This window comes from Hippoglossus hippoglossus, chromosome 21 (genome assembly GCF_009819705.1).
Source record: "Hippoglossus hippoglossus isolate fHipHip1 chromosome 21, fHipHip1.pri, whole genome shotgun sequence".
Classification (NCBI taxonomy): Eukaryota; Metazoa; Chordata; class Actinopteri; order Pleuronectiformes; family Pleuronectidae; genus Hippoglossus; species Hippoglossus hippoglossus.
The window spans coordinates 13952697-13971427 of NC_047171.1; the positions used below are offsets into that span (position 1 = coordinate 13952697).

Consider the following 18731-nt stretch of genomic DNA (forward strand, 5'->3'; position numbering starts at 1 on the left):
GAACCCATTTGATTTTGGCACAGATCTGGACAAAGGGGCGGATTCAGGAATGTTTTAAAATCCCTTTCTTTAATATTACCGGATTTTTAAAAATATTTTCACCAATTTCCCAAGGCACTAATTCATGGATCTTGGTCGGAAAAAATTCTGGTGTATTAAGGGGACTGATTTCTATGAGTGTGTGAAATTTGGTGAGGATCAAAATAACAATTCAGCGTGTGGTTTGGTGACGGTTGGGTTAATCGTCTGAACCAACGAGAAGTCGAGCCACCTGCTGCTCAAGGCACATTCGTCCATATGATATGTGCCCACAAGGTCGTCCTGTCTCTAAAAACGTAGGTAGATGTTTGAAAGTCTGACACAGAATCAAATTTCCTCAACTCACCCGACCAGGAACAACAAGATTGTCAATGCCAATCAAATCCTTCTTCAACTCCAGAAGCTTCTGGAAGTTCTCCATCTTGATTAAACTTCCCTGGAGCAGCTCCACCACCTCAGACACATCAGCCAGAGCAGCTGCAGAAAAAACCCACAGGTAAGTCGTCACTGAATATCATCTGTTGGATTATTCTGCGGCTCCAGACCTATCAACATAGGTGCGAGCGTCACACCTCTGCAGTCCCTGAAGTCCACGTGAGTAGCGGCGTAGTGTTTGCACAGGCGCTCCAGGATCTGCTTGTAGTGAGCGAGGCGATGCAGCGGCCGCAGGATGAAGACGTTCAGGGGGACGTAGCAGACCTTCTGCAGCTCAAAGTCCCTGCAGAGACCTTCTAGCTTGCGGGACGCCCTGCACGCCTTCTCCAGCTCTAACAGGACTTCAGACTGCTTGTGCAGGTTTGCCGTCAGCGGCTGGGGACACATTTAAGTTGGGGAAATGCCAAAAACACATGAGTGTGGATGCATTTCAGTTTTTACAGATATGCAAGAGTTTTAAAACCAATCTGTGCTTCACCTTCAAACCTTGCAGATTCTTCAACATAACGTCTCCAATGCGCTGATAGTCTCCTTTAATGTGAGCGTTGGAGCGTCCTTCCCTACAACAGATACACAGCAGCTTCATTAGGTTTTTAGTTTTTGCTTTTAAAACATCTCAACTTTAGAACGACTAGACTGATGAACCAAGATACTGTGGAAGCATATTTATATCAAAAAGCTTACTCTTCTGTCTTCTGTTTGTATTTTGCTTCTGAAAATGTGTTTTTTTAAATAACCTTTATCAATTTGGATTCAATCCTCCTTGCAAAGCAAATTTTACTTCAGCTTCAAGGAGGTTATGGTATCACCCCTGGCCACTTGTTTGTTGGTAGCTTAGTTTGTAAGCAAGGTTACGCAAAAACTACTCAAATGATTATCATGAAACCTGGAAGGATGTGATTTGGATCAAGAAAAAAACCACTCAAATTTTGGTACAGATCCAAATCAGGGGGCAAATCCAGGATTGTTTTTATCACTTTCTTAAACAGGGTGATAGGGTGTTTGAAACATCTGCTTTTGACAGCTGCCTTCTCCTTACACTTAGTTATTATGGTTATTACTGTTGAGAGTGGAGTAACTGACTAAATGACACAACAGCACTTCCTGCTTATTGATTATTCACATGAGTTTCCCCTCATCTCAAGTTGGAGAGAACTTTGAGAGGGACCCACCAGCAGGTGTCTCCCTTGAGCATGACTCTCCCCACATAGGGAGTAATTTGCTGCCACTGTATTCACTCAGAATATGTATTTTTAACAGTGCATTTAAGGAAACATCTCTCAGTCTGTAAAACACACTCATCTTCATCTGTGACAGACTGATCTATAATGTTGGTCACAATGACAGAGGTACATACATCTACTGGAATGTTTGAATATGCAAAGAGAATAGAGAGACATGTGTAGTGCTGGATAATTTACATTCACATTTGAATCTGGTTCTTTATCAGCAGCTTTGACTAAATATTACTTCCGGCTTTAATTTGAAGCTCTAACAAAGATTTGCTATAATAGGCACGTAAGTAAACATATATTACTGCACGTCCGCAGTTAATGGTCATACATTTTACAGTCTGACAGGCTTTATGAATCACTGTCTGCACATCTGAATGTGTGTGTGTGTGTGTGTGTGTGTGTGTGTCTGTGTGATTCAGTGTAAGTTCGATAAAGCACAACATCATTAAGGAAGTCAGACAGCAGAAACCCACAGGCCAAAAGAAAGGCCGGCGACAGTGTAGAGCGACTGTTGCTATGGAGACGATAGCTCCTCAGGTCAACTAAAGGGACCAGTGTCGCCCCCCCCCCCCTCTCTCAAACTAAATGCCAATGAAACTCATTAAAAATGGTGGAAGTTGAAGTAGATCTGGAAAAACAAACAAACCGACACATCACTGGAAGAGTTCTTGACCCTGCACGGAAACATCGGGGGGGGGGAACGACACTCACCACATCGCCAGCCGCTGCTCCACCTCCCTGAGAAAACCTGCATGAAACTTGTGCAGAGGCTCGAAGGTGGAGTGGACGGTGCTCTTCAAAGAGTCTGGAGTCGCCTCGTCTTCACCCACTGCACTCTGAAAAGACTGCCATCAAAACACACACACACACACAGTTAGAGAAAAGGTCCGCCAGTGCCATCATTGGTACTTTTGCTTAATGTGGTGTTGGAGTAGCTTCAAATGCTTCATAACTCTACAATCTGTGTAACCTAAGCTAAAAGGTTAAATTGTCAATAAACCATAATAAATAATGAAAAGTATTAAAATTGTATTTGAAATGTAAAAATACAAAAATCTGATATATTCTTTCATTGAATTTTGCTCAAATAAACACAGAAAACATATTGATCCAAAAGATTTCCAAATATAGAAACATTAACCAAATATTTCTAAACAACCCATAAGTTATTTGAACGATATACATTTTTTAGTTGTTGAGAGCACATAAAGAAGCATAACAACGTTAGCATGAGCGTACAACGTTACAAGGACAGAGGTCTGGGCTTTCTGCTGCAGAAAGAATGAATGTTATAGCTATTGTTTTTATTTTCGATCGATTCCAACACAATCATGCAAACGACAATCTCCCATAGTGAGTCAGGGGGCCACCAGCAGGAGGGTTAAGGGAAATCTATAATTATACATATTTTACACCCAGTAATGAGGGTTTATGTTGTAAAGTTAGAAACCTGTGGTGAAACCCCTCATACTGTGATGAATTTGGGGGGGGTTAACTTTCTACACTTTGAAAACAACACAACAAAAAAAACCTTTTCCTATCTGAATCGAAAGTCTATGAATAGAGGATGTGGTGTGCTGCACAGATTGCAAAGCCCTTCAAGGCAGATTTGTGACTCTAGATAAGAAAAAAGTACTTGGCTCGTCTACAGCACCACAACTACCAAGAGAGACACCACACGGGGTTTTCCAGAGGGGGTTTTCTTGTTCAGACCAAATAAATCCAAGACATTTAATAAACCTGGATGCAGCAGGTATAAAAAAGTAAGTAATGTGCTTTGTTCCATGTATTTCCTGAGTCCGTTTGGGGTTTTTGTGTCAAGGCCCTGCTACTCTGTTCCTATTCGTACTCAGCACTGAAAGATGTTGCGTTAAAGCAGCTTTTCACTGGACGCTTCCAGAAGCCGTCTGTCTGTGCCGTTGCCCGTCAGCTCAGTGACGTCTTTAATCCTTTCATCGCCTGAGGACGAGCGCAGGAATCAGAAGCCAATCACTCTTAACACATATAGCTTCATTAAGTCAAATGTTGCATGTGTGTGTGTGTGTGTGTGCGTGTGCGTGTGTGTGTGTGTGTGTGTGTCAGGGGCACAGCGGACACAGCTTTATTTAGCTGACGGGATGGGAAAGGGAAGTGGCTTTTAGGAAACCTGAGTGTTTCGAGAAGAGTTTGTGAGAGATAAAAAAAAAAAAAGCACCGGCTGTTGCTCTGATGACTTCACCCCAAAAAGTGGTCTTACCAACTAGTGTGTGGAAGGAGAAGGAGAGGGAGATGGACACAACACACACACACACACACACACACACACACACACACACACACACACACACACACACACACACACACACACACACACACACACACACACACACACACACACACACACACACACACACACACACACACGCGAAACAAGAACGAGGACACGAGCCAACCCAAATATTTATGAGATGCCTGAGAGGCTTCTCTGAAAATTACAAGACGAGAAAAGATGCAGCCTTTGAACCCGCCAGTGAAAAGAAGTGATGCTTTTTCTCCGCGTGCGTGTCGAGAATCAGACGAGCGGCTTCAATAAGAACATCCCTCCTTGTTTTCAGCAGAACGAGCTGCACCGCACATTTAATATCCTGTTTTCGCGACACTTTGTCCTTTGCAATGTTATCAAATGAAATGGTGTCCGTGTGCTCGAAGCGAGCCGGCGAAATCTGAAGGAACAGGCTGAAACAGGGAGTCGCACGCTGCTAAATCCATCCATCTCTTTAAACACAAACACAGTTTAGTATTCACAGCCTTCAGTGAGACAGATAAATGTGTTTTCAGGGCACAGAGTGTGTTGAATGAATAAAAAATGGATTCACATCTGCCAAAATATCCCCGTATCACCGCCTGACGCCGTGTTTTTTAGCGGAATAATCGATGTTTTCTACCCGGAGGACAGCGAATGGGAAAACAAACGGCGGACTTGGACTTGGTCTTACCACAGTTATCACCTCCAGGTCCTTCAGATAGGTTCGCTCTGTGGTCAGCAGCTCCTTGGCGATGAAATAGGCCCGATCTGTTGGAAACCTCTGCGAAGACAACACAACAGAGAGAGGACTCTGAGCAAGGGAGACTGAGCCATCTAACTGTGAGCAGGTCCAACAGTATTTGGTGCCTCATCAGTTGTTTTACTCGTCTAACCCATTTCTCTGGTGAATATTCTCAGCCTCAGCCCCAGTGGAGGTTTATTTAGGACATGTAATCTAGGTCCACTGCTATTTTCAGTATCTCACGATGGCTTTGCAGCACAACTTTAGGGAAGACAATCTTAATTAGTGATGGAACAAAGTTATGAAAGCGCTCCTTGGTGACCGACCTTCCTCCGAGCCTCGTCTTCGTCGTCGGTGCGGACGCTGCCGGCGTCGTTGAGCAGCGGACTGGTGAGTGGGGAGGGCAGCCGGTCGTCGGGACTGTGGCCGCACAGCTCCAGTGACTTCTGACCGTTGACCATGCCGTGGGAGTGAGCGGAGGACGCGGACAGGTGGGGACTGTTGGACGCCACAGCTGCCCGGTGTCCCATGGTGGTGAGCAGCAAGACGAGAGAAGATCAAAGTTAGAGTGATGCAAATATGAATAAAAAAAACAATAAACTTTTGCTTTCACCTACTTTAACTCACAGATGAGTAGATTTGGGTTTCTAGTATAAATATTTCAAATAAGAAAAATTTCCAAATGTGTCTTTGTGCCAATTTCTCAATTGTGAGGATTTGATGCGTTTGTGCGTTTTCTATCACGGTGAAATGTATCTCTTTGGTTTAAAGGTGTCACCATGTACACCTTGTAGAGATCTAGAGAAAGAGAAAATGATCTGCAGATTAGTGATAAAGAAAATAATCATTACTCACAGCTCCACTAAATCCAGAGACACTGTGACATTTCGATACTAATTAAAGTTTCCGGCATTCATTTCATCATCCGACACTGCTAACACCATCCACTGGGAAGCTACACCAGACTACTTTAGTCCTTATTTACAATCAGTCTTACAGGATCAGAGTCTTCCTCACAGGAAACACTATCACGTCTAACTGGGAGAATCTGCCGGGACAAAAAGTGAAAAGTCAGCCGTGACTCACTTGACAGTCCAGACGGCTCTGGCAGCCTTTTGTGCCCATGTCAATCAATACACAAGCTGAGACACGTACTGCAGGATGATTAAGCGGAATGAGTTACTTACTGTCGTCTACACAGACGATCTTCACTCAGCTATACTTACTATATTACAGCTGCAACCTACCCCCCCCCCCCCTCTTTCTCTGCTGCCCTGTGGTGTGTCAGCACAAACACAACAGTGATGCACACAGAGCAGTGCAACCCATGACTGCAATTAGATCAACGTGCCCGGGAGAGAGTCTCAAACAACTACGGAAGGGATCGACTCAGACAGACTGCAACAAGTGAGTAAAGAAATAAACACATGCACCAAACAACACCACAAAACTACAGGGAGGAAGATGAGGAAAGTCCAACGTCTAAAATCAAACACCAGACACTGACTTACTGAAAGAAGATTCAGAGGTCTCTCTTCATTAAGGTCATTTTTATTGACTCTAAAGTGACATATAAACACTCCAGTGAAGTTATGTAGCAGCATAAAAAGGTCAGTGAAAGACAGAGTTAAGGGGAAAGATGTGTGAACTCATACATAGACTTCTAGTGTGTTACCTATCATTAAAATTAAGTTTTTTTTCCTGTCTTTATTCACGATTTATGCCTTGTGGGTGCGTTCCCTTTACTTCTTTAAGAGTCCCGTACAGGTGGTTACTTTAACCCTGTTCATGCTCTTCCATCCTCAACGGCTTTAGTACATGCATTTAGCTTGCTTCATCTACACACCCATTACAAGGGCGGGACTATTTCATCTGTCAACGGCAAACCTGGCATTCTATTGTTTGGGACATTTTGACAGACTTGTTGCACAAAACAATCCAACGGCATGAGCTCGAGGAGAGGAGCTGAAGCTGCTCGGTCCGAGCAACGAAATATCTGAGTGCAAGAGCACAGTTTGAGCACAAGCAGAGCAAATCTAAGCTCAAGCAGAGGCTATTTGAGTGCAAGCGTGGGGTTTTGAGTGAAAGCATTACAAAATCTGAACGTGAAATCAAGCCCTACTCTCAAATGGAAAGACCCTGCTCTCGAATAAAGATAGGAAAAAAACAAACAAATGAAATATAAAAAATATATTTTAGAATGTAAAGGATTCCAATAAACAACCACAGTTGTGACACTGTTGTGATTGTCTTACTGGTAATGAGCAAACATATATTCAATCCGTGTTGCATCCATATTACTCATTAAAGTGACAGTGAATCATAAAAATACTGAATATAAATATGCTATTTTAAATGTACTCACTGAAATATTGCATAATTCCCTTTGTTTTAAAACCTGCTATAACAACAGAGTCTTTAATCTGTAGGATAATGACAGTGTGGTGACTGTGATCACTACCTGTGTGTTACAGTACATTCAGTTCAGCACATGCAGAGAGCAGCCAGGGCAGCGCAGTACGATGCGCACCAGAACTCTTCTGTTCTGGTTTAGCACAGCATGCATTGGAAACAAAATCCTAAAGGACATCAGTGGTTAGAATACACACACAGGTTTCACCTACAGACCTGAGACGCAGAGCCGAACAAACGCGTGTTAAAGGGTTTGGAGTTTAAAGAGTCAATTTACATCCGCTCCAAATTATTCAGTTGTTGTGCAGCACTGTTTCTCCTGGTCTGTGGCAGAGCTGTGTGCACCAGGGAGGCTTCCCCTCCCGCTGCAGCGATCCAGCAACCCCCACAAAAAACAAATATGTATTCCCTCTTCATAATTTTGCATTAATGCATGTCGACGACGATGTTGAAACACCAAATAATTTAGAAATCTAGATTCATAAATATTCAAACACAGCTTCGGTTTTTGATGTAGATGCTAAAATAACATTTGGGAGCAGTCGACTGTGACGGATGAGCCAAGAGCCTGTGTACTTTGAGGAGTTGCCTTTAAACTGCCTATCACATGCACAGTTCACACACACACACACACAAACACACACATTTACAAAATCCCCTCTTCTATTTGCCCGTATATTCCCAAGCTCCTGTCATCCTTAACCCAAACGTTCTCTCTCACTGTCCTCTGGAATAATGACGTGTTATCTGGATCACTGCAGAGAAAGGAAACCCACATACTGCTGATCTAGATTTACACAGACACTGGTGAGTGACAGAACAGGTTGTCATGCAGTAACAGAAAAGATACAACAGTTTCATGCTGACAGACAAGTGCATACACTGGACAAAGAAAAAAAAAAAAAAGCAGGAATGTGACATAAAAATCATTATTTTAACAGAACTAAACATGAAGATGGAAGTGAAAGCAAGAAACTGGAAAAGAAAAAGAATAAAAGTGCAGCTGCATTTTGTTATGAAGATTGCAAAATTGCTGGCAGCCACCACAGCTGTCGGAGGAGTTTGTGAAACCAAATTATTGGGCAGAGACACTCGAGCGTGAGTCAAGTGCAGAGGGAGATGTCGGCGGTGAACATAAGAGCTATAAACTGTAGTGAAGTGGCAAAACTGCCAGTGCAACAGACATTTACTCTCAACTCAGCCTAAACAAGCCACCACTGGTCTCTAATGCTATTAGACAACAGACACTAAAATACCCTGAGGTTATATTCAGACCTGTGGCTGCATTTCTTGTCAATAACAACAACTTTAGTGACTAAAAAAGCTAATTTCACATTATAATCATTACAAGGTCAAATCATCACACTTTTGTTTTGCACCTTTACAGATCTTAATATAATTTTGTGTGTTGATTTGGTCAAATGACAAACCTACGGAACCGACATGTCATATGTGCAACAAATCAAACACCAAAAGCCGAACTTCCTGGAGGATTTGATGAAATTAAAAAAACATCTTTGGTAAAAATCGGACAAATTTCTAAATATATACGTTTTGAAATTGAACAGTTATAATCACTCAGAATGCTGTTATTTACAGCCTGAAAAGTGTCAATAACAAAAGTGTGATGATTTGACACGGAATGACTCTTTAGTAAAGTTGTAGCAGGGGGAGCTGTTAACATAAACAATAGTTGGAATCGGTATTTGCAGCATATTCATCAGTTTCCACCCTGACACTGAACACGCAACAGATGTTTCATAAATAGTATTAATTACACAAAGAGATGTAAAGATTATCCACGATATTCAACACAGCTTAGAAACTTTCACTGTCCACAGACATTTTAGCACAAAATATTGATAACGACCTCAAAGTCTGTTTTGCAGAAATCTGCACAAAGTTTGACAACAACAATCGTCAAATCATCCGGTACAAAATAAATCTGACTACAGACAATACTGTTTGTGTATTTCCCTACGGGAGATCATAAGGCAACAGAAACTGAACTGAGCGTTCAACAACTCCACAAAACACTGACTGAACAATGACGTCTACGACAAAGTCGAGTAAAGTCAAAAGTGTGCAACTGGAACATCTTTGAGTTCATCTTTGAGTTTAAAACCCACATAAACAGAGACAACAATAGTTTTTATCCATTAGTGTTAAATCCTAAATTGGCACTTGTGTATTTCTGCAGAGACATGTTAACACAAGAGGCAGAATGATAACGATGAACTCCCTCCATGCAGCAAACAAGAAAACACTGATACACCCCTTCCATCCCTCAGTCTTACAAAGGAAACCACTTCTCAATAAACGAAAGAGAGGGTTTAAAAGTGCTCTGAGTAGGAAGTAGAATACTTAAACTGAGATTAGTGTAGACTTGAGAAAAATCATCTGACACCGCTTTCCTCAAAAGAATCACCTCTTTTTCTTATTTGGTCCGCAAAAGTTTGACAATAAATCAAAACCAAAAAGTACACTTTGCATAATAACACAAGAGATTTCTAGCTTGGTGTTTTGCTCTGTTGCTGCATTGTGTTTATTATTTTATTTGCAGGGCAATTTGCAGCGTGTTTGCTCGTCCTTGTTATTGTCATCATCCATAAAGTTTTTACCCTCCATGCAGTCAGACCTCATAGTTGCAGCTGCAGTTGTGCATGTACCCACAATCAGCATGCAATGTAGTTCTCTCACTCTCGCGCAATAACTTATCTTCCACTTTTTAGTCTCAGTACCTGTCACTCGGAATCTGTCGCGCGTAAGACAACGTTCATCATTGTGTACGTGCACCCAGATGATCACCAAACGCCAAACGCTGGCTTTCCCTACACCATCTGAACCCAAACTAAACCCTTCAAACCATCCTGTGCATGTTCTGAAGCTCTCTCTGCGCTAGCAGCTGAAAATCGGTCCACTATCGTCATCGCTGAAGACATTATTGTCCTCATCTGCCTCCTCGTCCAGCTGGAGGCTGCCAAAGGAGAACTTGTTTCTGGGTAAAGGGGAATTGGAGCCGGCCTCCGCAGCGTTACCAAACATCAGGGGGCTGCTGCAGTTGCCCCTGTTTGTCTCCACCTCAGACTCACTGGACTCTGAGCCACTGGTATTGGAGCATTCGTTCATCTGAACCGCCCCCACATGTGTGGCACCAGCCTGCCCCAAGCGTTTCTTCCCGGGGCCGGCCCTGGATCTGCCCGGTGCCGAGAGCCCATTGGCCACCATGCGGCGCTCGAGAGCAGCCATACGCTCGGCCCGAGACAGGACGGGATGCGACTCCTGCCCTGTCAAGGACGCTCCCTGGTCTGGGTCTGTGTCAATGTGTTGCATTTTGTGGAGCTTCTGTAAGTGCGAAGAGCGACTGGGCATGGGGGAGTGCCCCCCCTCGTCAAAGTGAGGGTGAGCAGAGCTGTAGCCATTCTGCTCAGCATGATTGAGGGAAGGTGCCGGATGAGAAGCGTCCGGGGCAGGAGTGGTGACGCCGCTCCTCGAGCCCATCATATGTGGGACTGTGAGAGGGCTGCAGCTCTGCCTCTCTCTGCTCTGAGCACTGATGTCTGCCATGGTGCCATAGACAAGGCTTTGGTCAGACCTTTCGTATGACCGAGACTGATCTAACTCGTGACTCGGTGTGAGCGGTGGTTTAGAAGGTGAAGCAGACTCCCTGTGCTGCATCCTACCCGTAAAGTTTTCCTGCTGAGCCTGAACATCACCATTCATGTTCTCAAACCCAGACGCCTGGTGGAGCACGGCCTTCTCCCTGTGATTCATCCTAATGTCCTGATCCCTGCACGTGTTATAGTCATAATCTATATCATTCCAGCCAATGTAGTGGAGGGAAGAGCTGCTGGCTGTAGCAGCACGAGGTGGCAGACCTGTACTCTGATGCTCTTGGTGGGTCTGTCGCGTCGGGCCTCTTGTCTCCTCCGTCCTGGACACAGACCCCGTTCTCTCCTCGTGGCCGTTCTCCTGGTGGGAGGGGCTCGCCCTGGTTGTGCTTGAGGCGTTTTCTGCGCTCACCAACACCGACTCTTTCCAGTGACGCTGAGGAGGAGAGTCGACTCTGTCCATGGGAGGAGGACCCCTCTGACAGAGACACACAGACGCAGAGAGTTAAAGCATTTCAAGACTTTGGTGTTTTATCTATCTATTAAAATAACCAAAAACTGTTTATAATTCTGTATGACTTGATGGTAGAGTTGTTTTGATGATTAGGTTTGTACATAAGGTGGCAAAAGAGACATTTCTGCTGTTGGCTTTGCTGATCTGTGATGTTAATGTGCCACTAAATGTTACACAAAGCCAGAAGACATATCCCAGCTGATGTAAATGTGTGTGTCACCTGTCTGAATCGAGCCTAAACGTTTGGTCTTTTGTTCATTTGGATAAGCACACAGACAAGTGGAGTGTGACGCACTTAAAACCATCTATATACCGCTTATCCTGAAAGGGTCGCTGGAGCCAATCGCTGCTGACATTGGGGCGAAGGGCGGGGTAAACTCTGGACAGGTTGCCAGAGTATCACACAACTATTCACACACAATTTAGACTCTCCAATCAAGTGAACCCTGAGGAAGCCCGAGTGCCCGATAAGACCCACGCAGACACAGGGAGAACATGCAAAGTCCACACAGGAAAGCCCCTTGCCAAAACCGGAGTTCGAACCAAGACCCTGCTAGATGTGAGGCTAACCACTGCACCACCATGCCTCCCTACATACTTAATAGGCAAAAATGAAAAGGAACATAGCAGCATTTTTTTTCAATATTATACATTATATATAGTATTATGTAGTGTGACATATATGAAAATTATGTGATCTGGAATAACTTAAAAGATTGTTTAGTGTTGATTGTATTGAACAATGCAAGTTTTGAAACATTGACATGACAATGACAATGTAACACAACTGTGAGAAAACTCCACAGGGGACAATAAAGGCTTTCTTTGTATAAATAGAAGCATAATAATGAGATTCATTGATATGACACAGACTTCATGCGACCCGCTACAGATGCACTTCAGAGGCTAAGACACTCACTTCTGTTGGCACTTCATGGTGACGCGGAGAAGGCAACGGCGACAGGCGGCTGTTGTGTTGGACCCGACTGTGTTTCCTGGCAGAGAGAGGACTGTCAGTGTTAAGCACTCACACAGAACCAATGAGTCAAACATACACGCGTCTGCAGCCTTTACCTTTCAAACGGGATCTTTTTAAACTCGGACTCCCTCACATGATCAATCACCTGCTTCTGTGTGCGACCGCTGCAGAGAAGAAGCACAGCGGAGACGATGATAATGAGCTGCAGTCGACTGTGTAAGTGATGGGACATTGGGACATTGGGACTGGAGACAGAGACACAGAGACTCCCTCTACCTGAATCTGAAGGAGGAACCTCTAGTGAAGAGCACAGGCTTGGGTTTGGCCTTCGGTTCCTCAAAGAGGCGGAAGAAGGCGTGGTACTCGACACAGATCTTCCAGAAGACTTTACAACAGTCTCTGCTCGCCATCAGGAACTCCAGAGTGTCCTGGTATGAACTCTGGTGCAACGCAGAACATTTATTACATTTAGTGGATTCGATTTGTTACGTTATTTAATTATACACAGTAGAGCCTAGCAACACAACTTACATTTAAATCTGGCCTCAGCTTGATGAGGAAACGTTTCCTCTTGAAGCTCAGTTTACGAACTTTAGACCAGTTGAAGGCGTTGATCTTTGTGTGTCCCTGCAGCGACAAAAACAATGAACCGACTTTTAATCAGGCTTTTACAAGAAATACCACTTAACACAACCCAATTTATCTCAATCGCACCCCCATGGTTTGCACATTCACCTCTTAAATCATTGACCTTACAAACCAGCAGCACTGACCTGAATGACCAGGATGCCGGTGTGCGCCGCAGTCAAGCCTAAATCCGTGCCCTCACGATCCTTGGCAGGGTGAAGGCGGATCCCGTACATCTCCAGCCGACGCGCCACTTCTAGTAACTGATAGTCGGATTCTGAAGGTGTTTGACCTCTGCAACAGAAAACACGACAACAAGGTTAAATCACAACAAGAAGAAGTTCAAGAATGAGGCTGGGAATATTCTATATTTCCCTTATTGTTGACAAATCTACTAATAATTAGTTGATCCTAATAAGGAGTGTTGCATATGTAGCCAAAGACTGATAGAGATGATCATTCTGCTGTCAGGGTTTAATATGAATGTAGCAAACATTTTCACCAGGTTTAATCTGCAGGGGAAAATGTGAAATAATGCACATGTCCATCCACTACAGTTATGAGAATATTGTGATTGACATAAACAGCTGGCGGCACAAGTTTTCACTCTTGTTGCGATTAAAGATGATGATGGAATTAAATGGTAAATGGACTGTATTCATATAACACTTCTCTAGTCTTTATACAGCACTGGAGCAATTTGAGTGGTTCAGTGTCTTTGCCCGCCGACACTTCCTCATGCGACATTTGAACCACCGACCTTCTGCTTAGTGGATGACCCGCTCTACCTCCTGTGCATGGAAAGCAGTATGTAAAAAGGTGATGGAAATGTTGTATTAATCACGGAACGTTACTGTTTGCTACTTGGCCCACAAATATCTGATGTTTCCTTTTTTCTTATTTATGAGTACGACATAATCAGCCAAGTGCAAAAACATTTCCTGCAATACTTCAACTTAATAAACTTAATTTACTTGTATTACCTCGGCCAAGGAGGTTGTGTTTTCTCCCACGTCTGTTTTTTATAAATTTTTTTATTTAGCAGGATTATGCAAAAAGCAAACATAATAGCATGAGTTGTACTTGCAGGTTTTAATACTTGGATTTAACAAGAGCAAACCACAGCATTCATTATCCTTTCAGAACATTTTGGGAAATAAACGAAACCCTGGCTTATCCTCCTGCTGTGAGTCTCTTTAATTGAGGTGAAAGAACGAGTCCAAGTGGATCCAGTTTCCCTCGTGTTTATCTGAGTTTTTGGAGCAGCGGTGGTGGGAGGTTGGGGAGGGGCTGCGCACGCTAACTAACTTTCCTAATTCGTATCAGCGGACCCGTTTCCTGCGTGTGGTACTTAATAAGAGATTTAACTCGGCGTGGCATCCGAGCAGAAGGAGTGCAGTTACAGTTATCAACGGAGAAAGCCTCGGGGGGAAAAGAAGAAAAAGCGAGTCAAAGAGGGCAGTCAAATCTAATCTAGCTGCTTTCATGTAGCAGGAGCCGCCCACTGTGAGTCCATCTCTGACACAGCTCACTGTAACACAGAGGTGAGACGAGGGTTGGCAAAGATTTGGCTCGTACTCAAACGTGTGCACGGATGATTTTGACATTTTGTGGCAGGATGGTGGGAGGAGATCTGGAAGGTTTCCAGTGATATACTCCCAGCAGCTTGTCGCTCTTAAACTTGAGGCAGAAAAATACTGGAAAGAGCCAAGTTCAATAACCATCTCCGCTTGGTATAAGCTTCACATTAGACATCTGAGTATACGCTCTGAGAATGTGCGTTTTTAACCTTCGAAGCCAGCTGACAAAAGCTGTGCGAGTCATGTGGTGGGATGAAGGAAGCTTCCAGGCCTCTTTTGTTGTTGTTGGAGAAATACTGAAACTCCAGAAGCTGTAAAACAACTTACAAAAGACGGGCTCTTCTGAGCTGATCTACGATAAAGAGCTGCACGGAGCGCTCCTGAGAAAGAACCCATTTATTCAGCAGCTGCTTTCCTGAAGGTGTCACCTGTATAATAAAATTTCCCCTACAGGACGTGCACAAGGCCTGACGCAACTTTTACTGTTCACGGGCGAACAGAATAATTTGTGTTTAGCGACGGCTTCAGTGACTTTAAGAGCAGAGTTAAAAACACTGGATCCATTGAGTGTCTCAGTTTAATGTTGTGTACACCTCATAGTTCTTCCTGGGTCTCTGCGAGGACCTATTGCCAAGTTGACAGATATGAAGGAATATCTGAGTCCCAGAATTACTTACACTTCCCCATAACTGAGGATAAGGTGAAGTAGCTGAGTAGAGAATAACCCTTGAAACGCCACATTATCTCACAAACAACAGACAGAGACAGTCGCTATCCATCCAGTGTTCTGAGACAAATTCTATCTGGGGTGTTTGTAGACTCAGTTATCAGTTCCATGTTGGTCTGGTTTGTAGTACAGCATCATTTTAAACTATGCATACCAGCAAAAAATGTATCTTAAAAAAATACTTAAAAAAACTAATTTTAAAGCTCGACAGAAGGATCGTTAAATGAATGCAAACATGATTAAACTCATACGTAATAAGTCAAAAAATGTTAAGACATTTAAAGGCCTAAAACTTCCAGGAACTCACATATTCTTTGAGTGAAACTCCATGATCTTGTCGATCAGGGGCATCTGATCTGGGATGTAGTTGTTGTTGAGGAGGTGCGACCGGCACTGACTCTCCTCAAAGTCCCCAATCTCAGCTGAAAAATAAAATAAAAAGACGTTATTGTAGAAATACTTGCTACAAGATACTGGCGGGTTATAAAAACATACTTCAGCGCTGCTTGGGACAGAATGAAACGCCATTCGTCCACTAGATATTCCCTCATAAGAACATAGCTGTGGTAAATTGTGTCAACATGATGACGTGCGTATGCAAGTTGAACTGATCTCCATCCTCGTTCTTGTTGTTTTTGATCACTACTGAATAACGGGCTGAGAAACGCCAGGTTGAGAAAATGCTCAGTATTTCCTGGCGTGGCACCGTGAGGCTGCTCTGAATCAGTTCTGCAAGATTATGTCCAGGCAGCTGACTGAAAGGTATCCATAGAAACGCACACAAGATCCTGTTAGCAATGGTATACAGTGTGCTACACGACAGCGTTTGATGATAAACTCAGATCTGTCGAGGTTTTGGTGTCTCTTGAGCTAAATGAGGAGCCGTGAGGTACTTACACTGGATAATGTGGGAGACAATCAGTGCCGCGCTGCTGTCGTTGCAGGTCAGACGTCCAGAGGAAAGGTCCTGTTTGATCTGGAGGGCAAACAGGTACCTGGACACAGACACAAACTGCTTTAACAAGGTAGAACAGGGCAGATGTGGTGGTGGTTTCCAGCAAGAGAACAAGACAAATACAAAAACCTCTGGATCAGCTCAGAAACAACATCTACCCCTGAATCTAAATGAGCTGCTGCAGCTAAACGTCTGAATAAACACAATGTACTCCGGCTCTTTTTATTTTGCATGAGACTTTTAGTCAAATAGAGTTGGCAAAGTGCACATTTTGGATTCAGTAAGTAATGACGCTGCACCGCTGCTTCTCTTGGATGAGAGCCAGAGCGAGGACCAATAAAGTCGGGAATAACAGGCTTAGAATTTGTTAAAATGATAAAAGATAAAGTAGGAGTATATACTTGAGAATTTTGCCTTTGTTGGAGGGTGAAGATGCAGACAGGAAACAGGCTGAGAGAGAGATGAGGTATGACATGCGACAAAGGTTCCTCACTGGACTCAAACTGTGTACGTCATGGTTATGTGGCATGTGTTGTAACAATTTGGCAAGCTCGATAATCTGTGTCCCCATCTCAATGCGTCAAATACATAGTCTGCTTTGGAGGGAGGTTTGTGCCGTAGTGGCCCTGAACAAAATGTATAGACATATGGAGATGGAGCATACCAATACTAATATTATGGTGTAAAAAAAGTGCAATATATCAGTCAATATATGTACATGTATAAAATGTTTTTATTATCCAACCCATATGACAAAGACATTTATATGAGGCTTGGTATTTTACAGTTAACAAGTTAAACTGCATTGTAAATAACTAAAGAGAAAACCAAAGCTGCTTTGTTTATTCAGTAAAATGAAAGTTTTCATATCGCTTCATATCAGCAAACATAAACGCCGAAACAGATGCGTCTGTGAAAGGCTCATATTCAGCTGATATCATCGGTCAACCATTAAATGGGTCAGGCTCATATATTTCTAGATATTTAAGCGTGTGTACAGTATGCAAGTATATGAGGGGTTATCTGTAGCGGGATGTATTTGTGCTTTTGGGGCAGTAAATTGATTTTCATTATTTAATGATCTATCACTGATGGTTTTGTCTATAAAAAAGTCAGAAAACCATGAAAAATGGAATTCCAGTTTCCCTGAGCCCAAGGTGAAATCTTCGCATGTCTTATTGGACCAACAAAAAAATCCACAAACAAAATATATTCAATTTAAAACGACATAAAACAGAGAAACCAAATAAATCCACACACCGAAGAGGAATTAAATATCCTCCTGGGACATTGAGACAGCTGCACTATTCACATACTACACATACAATAAAAATATTGATCGATAATTATCATTATCAAACACCATGTATATCAGTGTAAAGATCAGAGAGCTACCATATATAAGTATACCTAGAGTATATTTATCTATACTAATATCATAAAGAATCATTCAACACAGTTGCCTAATATTTCTCCTCTCTGCCTCTGAAAACATGTCATGACACAGCTCTACAAAAAGCCCACAGACACCAGGAAGTCATTAGTGCCACGCTCATCTGCAGAGAGCTAAATCAGAAACATGGCAGCCATGACATGACAATTACAAAGCCGAGGAGGGAATAAATCTTATAAGAAGCGGAGCGCATGTTTGCTTGTGCGCCTCCACAATCGCTTCCACTCCCAGCTGAAGTCATTTACTCTGACATGTCCTACGTAAATGGTTTTCAATAAATGCCAACAGGAAGATGGGTGTACAATGTGGAGATTTATTCAGGTAAAAGAGGAGCTCACCTTGTCAACTCCTCCAGTAGCTGTGCGTGGTCTGGAGGGAAGAACTTCACGGCAAACCTCAGGATCGTGTGCTTCGGTCCTAGTGTTGTAATAACGACACAAAAATATATTACTTTTTGATTGGTTGCGAAAAACCCAGCACATTTCCATTCTCATCACAAAAAAAAGATTCCTTGAAAGAAGATGTGACAGCATTTTGACACACTTACGTCTGAGCTGCTTGATAATGGGCTTGATGTGATCCAACCAAACCTGTAGAAAAGAGGAGAGAAATATGCAGTGTTCTGAATTCTGGGATGTATCAGAAGAGGCTCCATTTCACTTTCATTTTGCTCCTCACTCACCATCATCTTTTGATGGTTCTGAAACTCCAAGCCAAAGTAGTCGCCCTCGATGAGGTTCATGTGGGAACACACCAGGTCAAACAGCACTTTGCCCGAGGCTTTTTGCTGTGAACAAGAGGAAAGAACGGCAAAGAATTCTGGTTAAAATAAAGTTTTTTATGACCATGTACAATAACCACATCTATTTTTAAAGTGAACTTTTGTTCCAGTGAAATGGCTCGGTGACATTTAATACTCTTTATTTAAAAGAAAGACGACCAGACTTCAGGAAACAGAGGAGCTGCCAGAAACAAAAGAGGGTTGGGCTTTGTGGACCTGTCAATCTCTGCGGTCGCTGATTTCAACCAGATACATGACGGCTCCTGTGTCCTCCCTCCTTCTGTCCTGACATTCCAAAGCTCAGTTGGCTAAAATCTGCTGCAGCTGGAGGGAGGGGGGGGCCCTGTACTGTATTTG

General features: G+C 43.1%; 1 protein-coding gene across 6 annotated transcripts in view; it reads right to left on the reverse strand.

Moving 5' to 3' along the window:
* LOC117754988 (FERM, ARHGEF and pleckstrin domain-containing protein 1-like) overlaps window positions 1-18731 on the reverse strand; it is a 56565-nt gene that overhangs the window by 7744 nt on the left and 30090 nt on the right. For all 6 annotated transcript variants that reach the window (XM_034574379.1, XM_034574377.1, XM_034574378.1 and 3 more), the window contains exons 3-19: window positions 18276-18380; window positions 18141-18183; window positions 17932-18010; window positions 16083-16180; window positions 15493-15607; window positions 13025-13172; window positions 12783-12878; window positions 12528-12691; window positions 12347-12415; window positions 12192-12267; window positions 11026-11236; window positions 5062-5249; window positions 4685-4774; window positions 2421-2554; window positions 953-1034; window positions 612-849; window positions 386-516 (exon numbers count right to left, since the gene is read on the reverse strand). In XM_034574379.1, coding sequence (XP_034430270.1) covers window positions 386-516; window positions 612-849; window positions 953-1034; window positions 2421-2554; window positions 4685-4774; window positions 5062-5249; window positions 11026-11236; window positions 12192-12267; window positions 12347-12415; window positions 12528-12691; window positions 12783-12878; window positions 13025-13172; window positions 15493-15607; window positions 16083-16180; window positions 17932-18010; window positions 18141-18183; window positions 18276-18380 — 2067 coding nt within the window. The remainder of the gene's footprint in view (window positions 1-385; window positions 517-611; window positions 850-952; window positions 1035-2420; window positions 2555-4684; window positions 4775-5061; window positions 5250-11025; window positions 11237-12191; window positions 12268-12346; window positions 12416-12527; window positions 12692-12782; window positions 12879-13024; window positions 13173-15492; window positions 15608-16082; window positions 16181-17931; window positions 18011-18140; window positions 18184-18275; window positions 18381-18731) is intronic.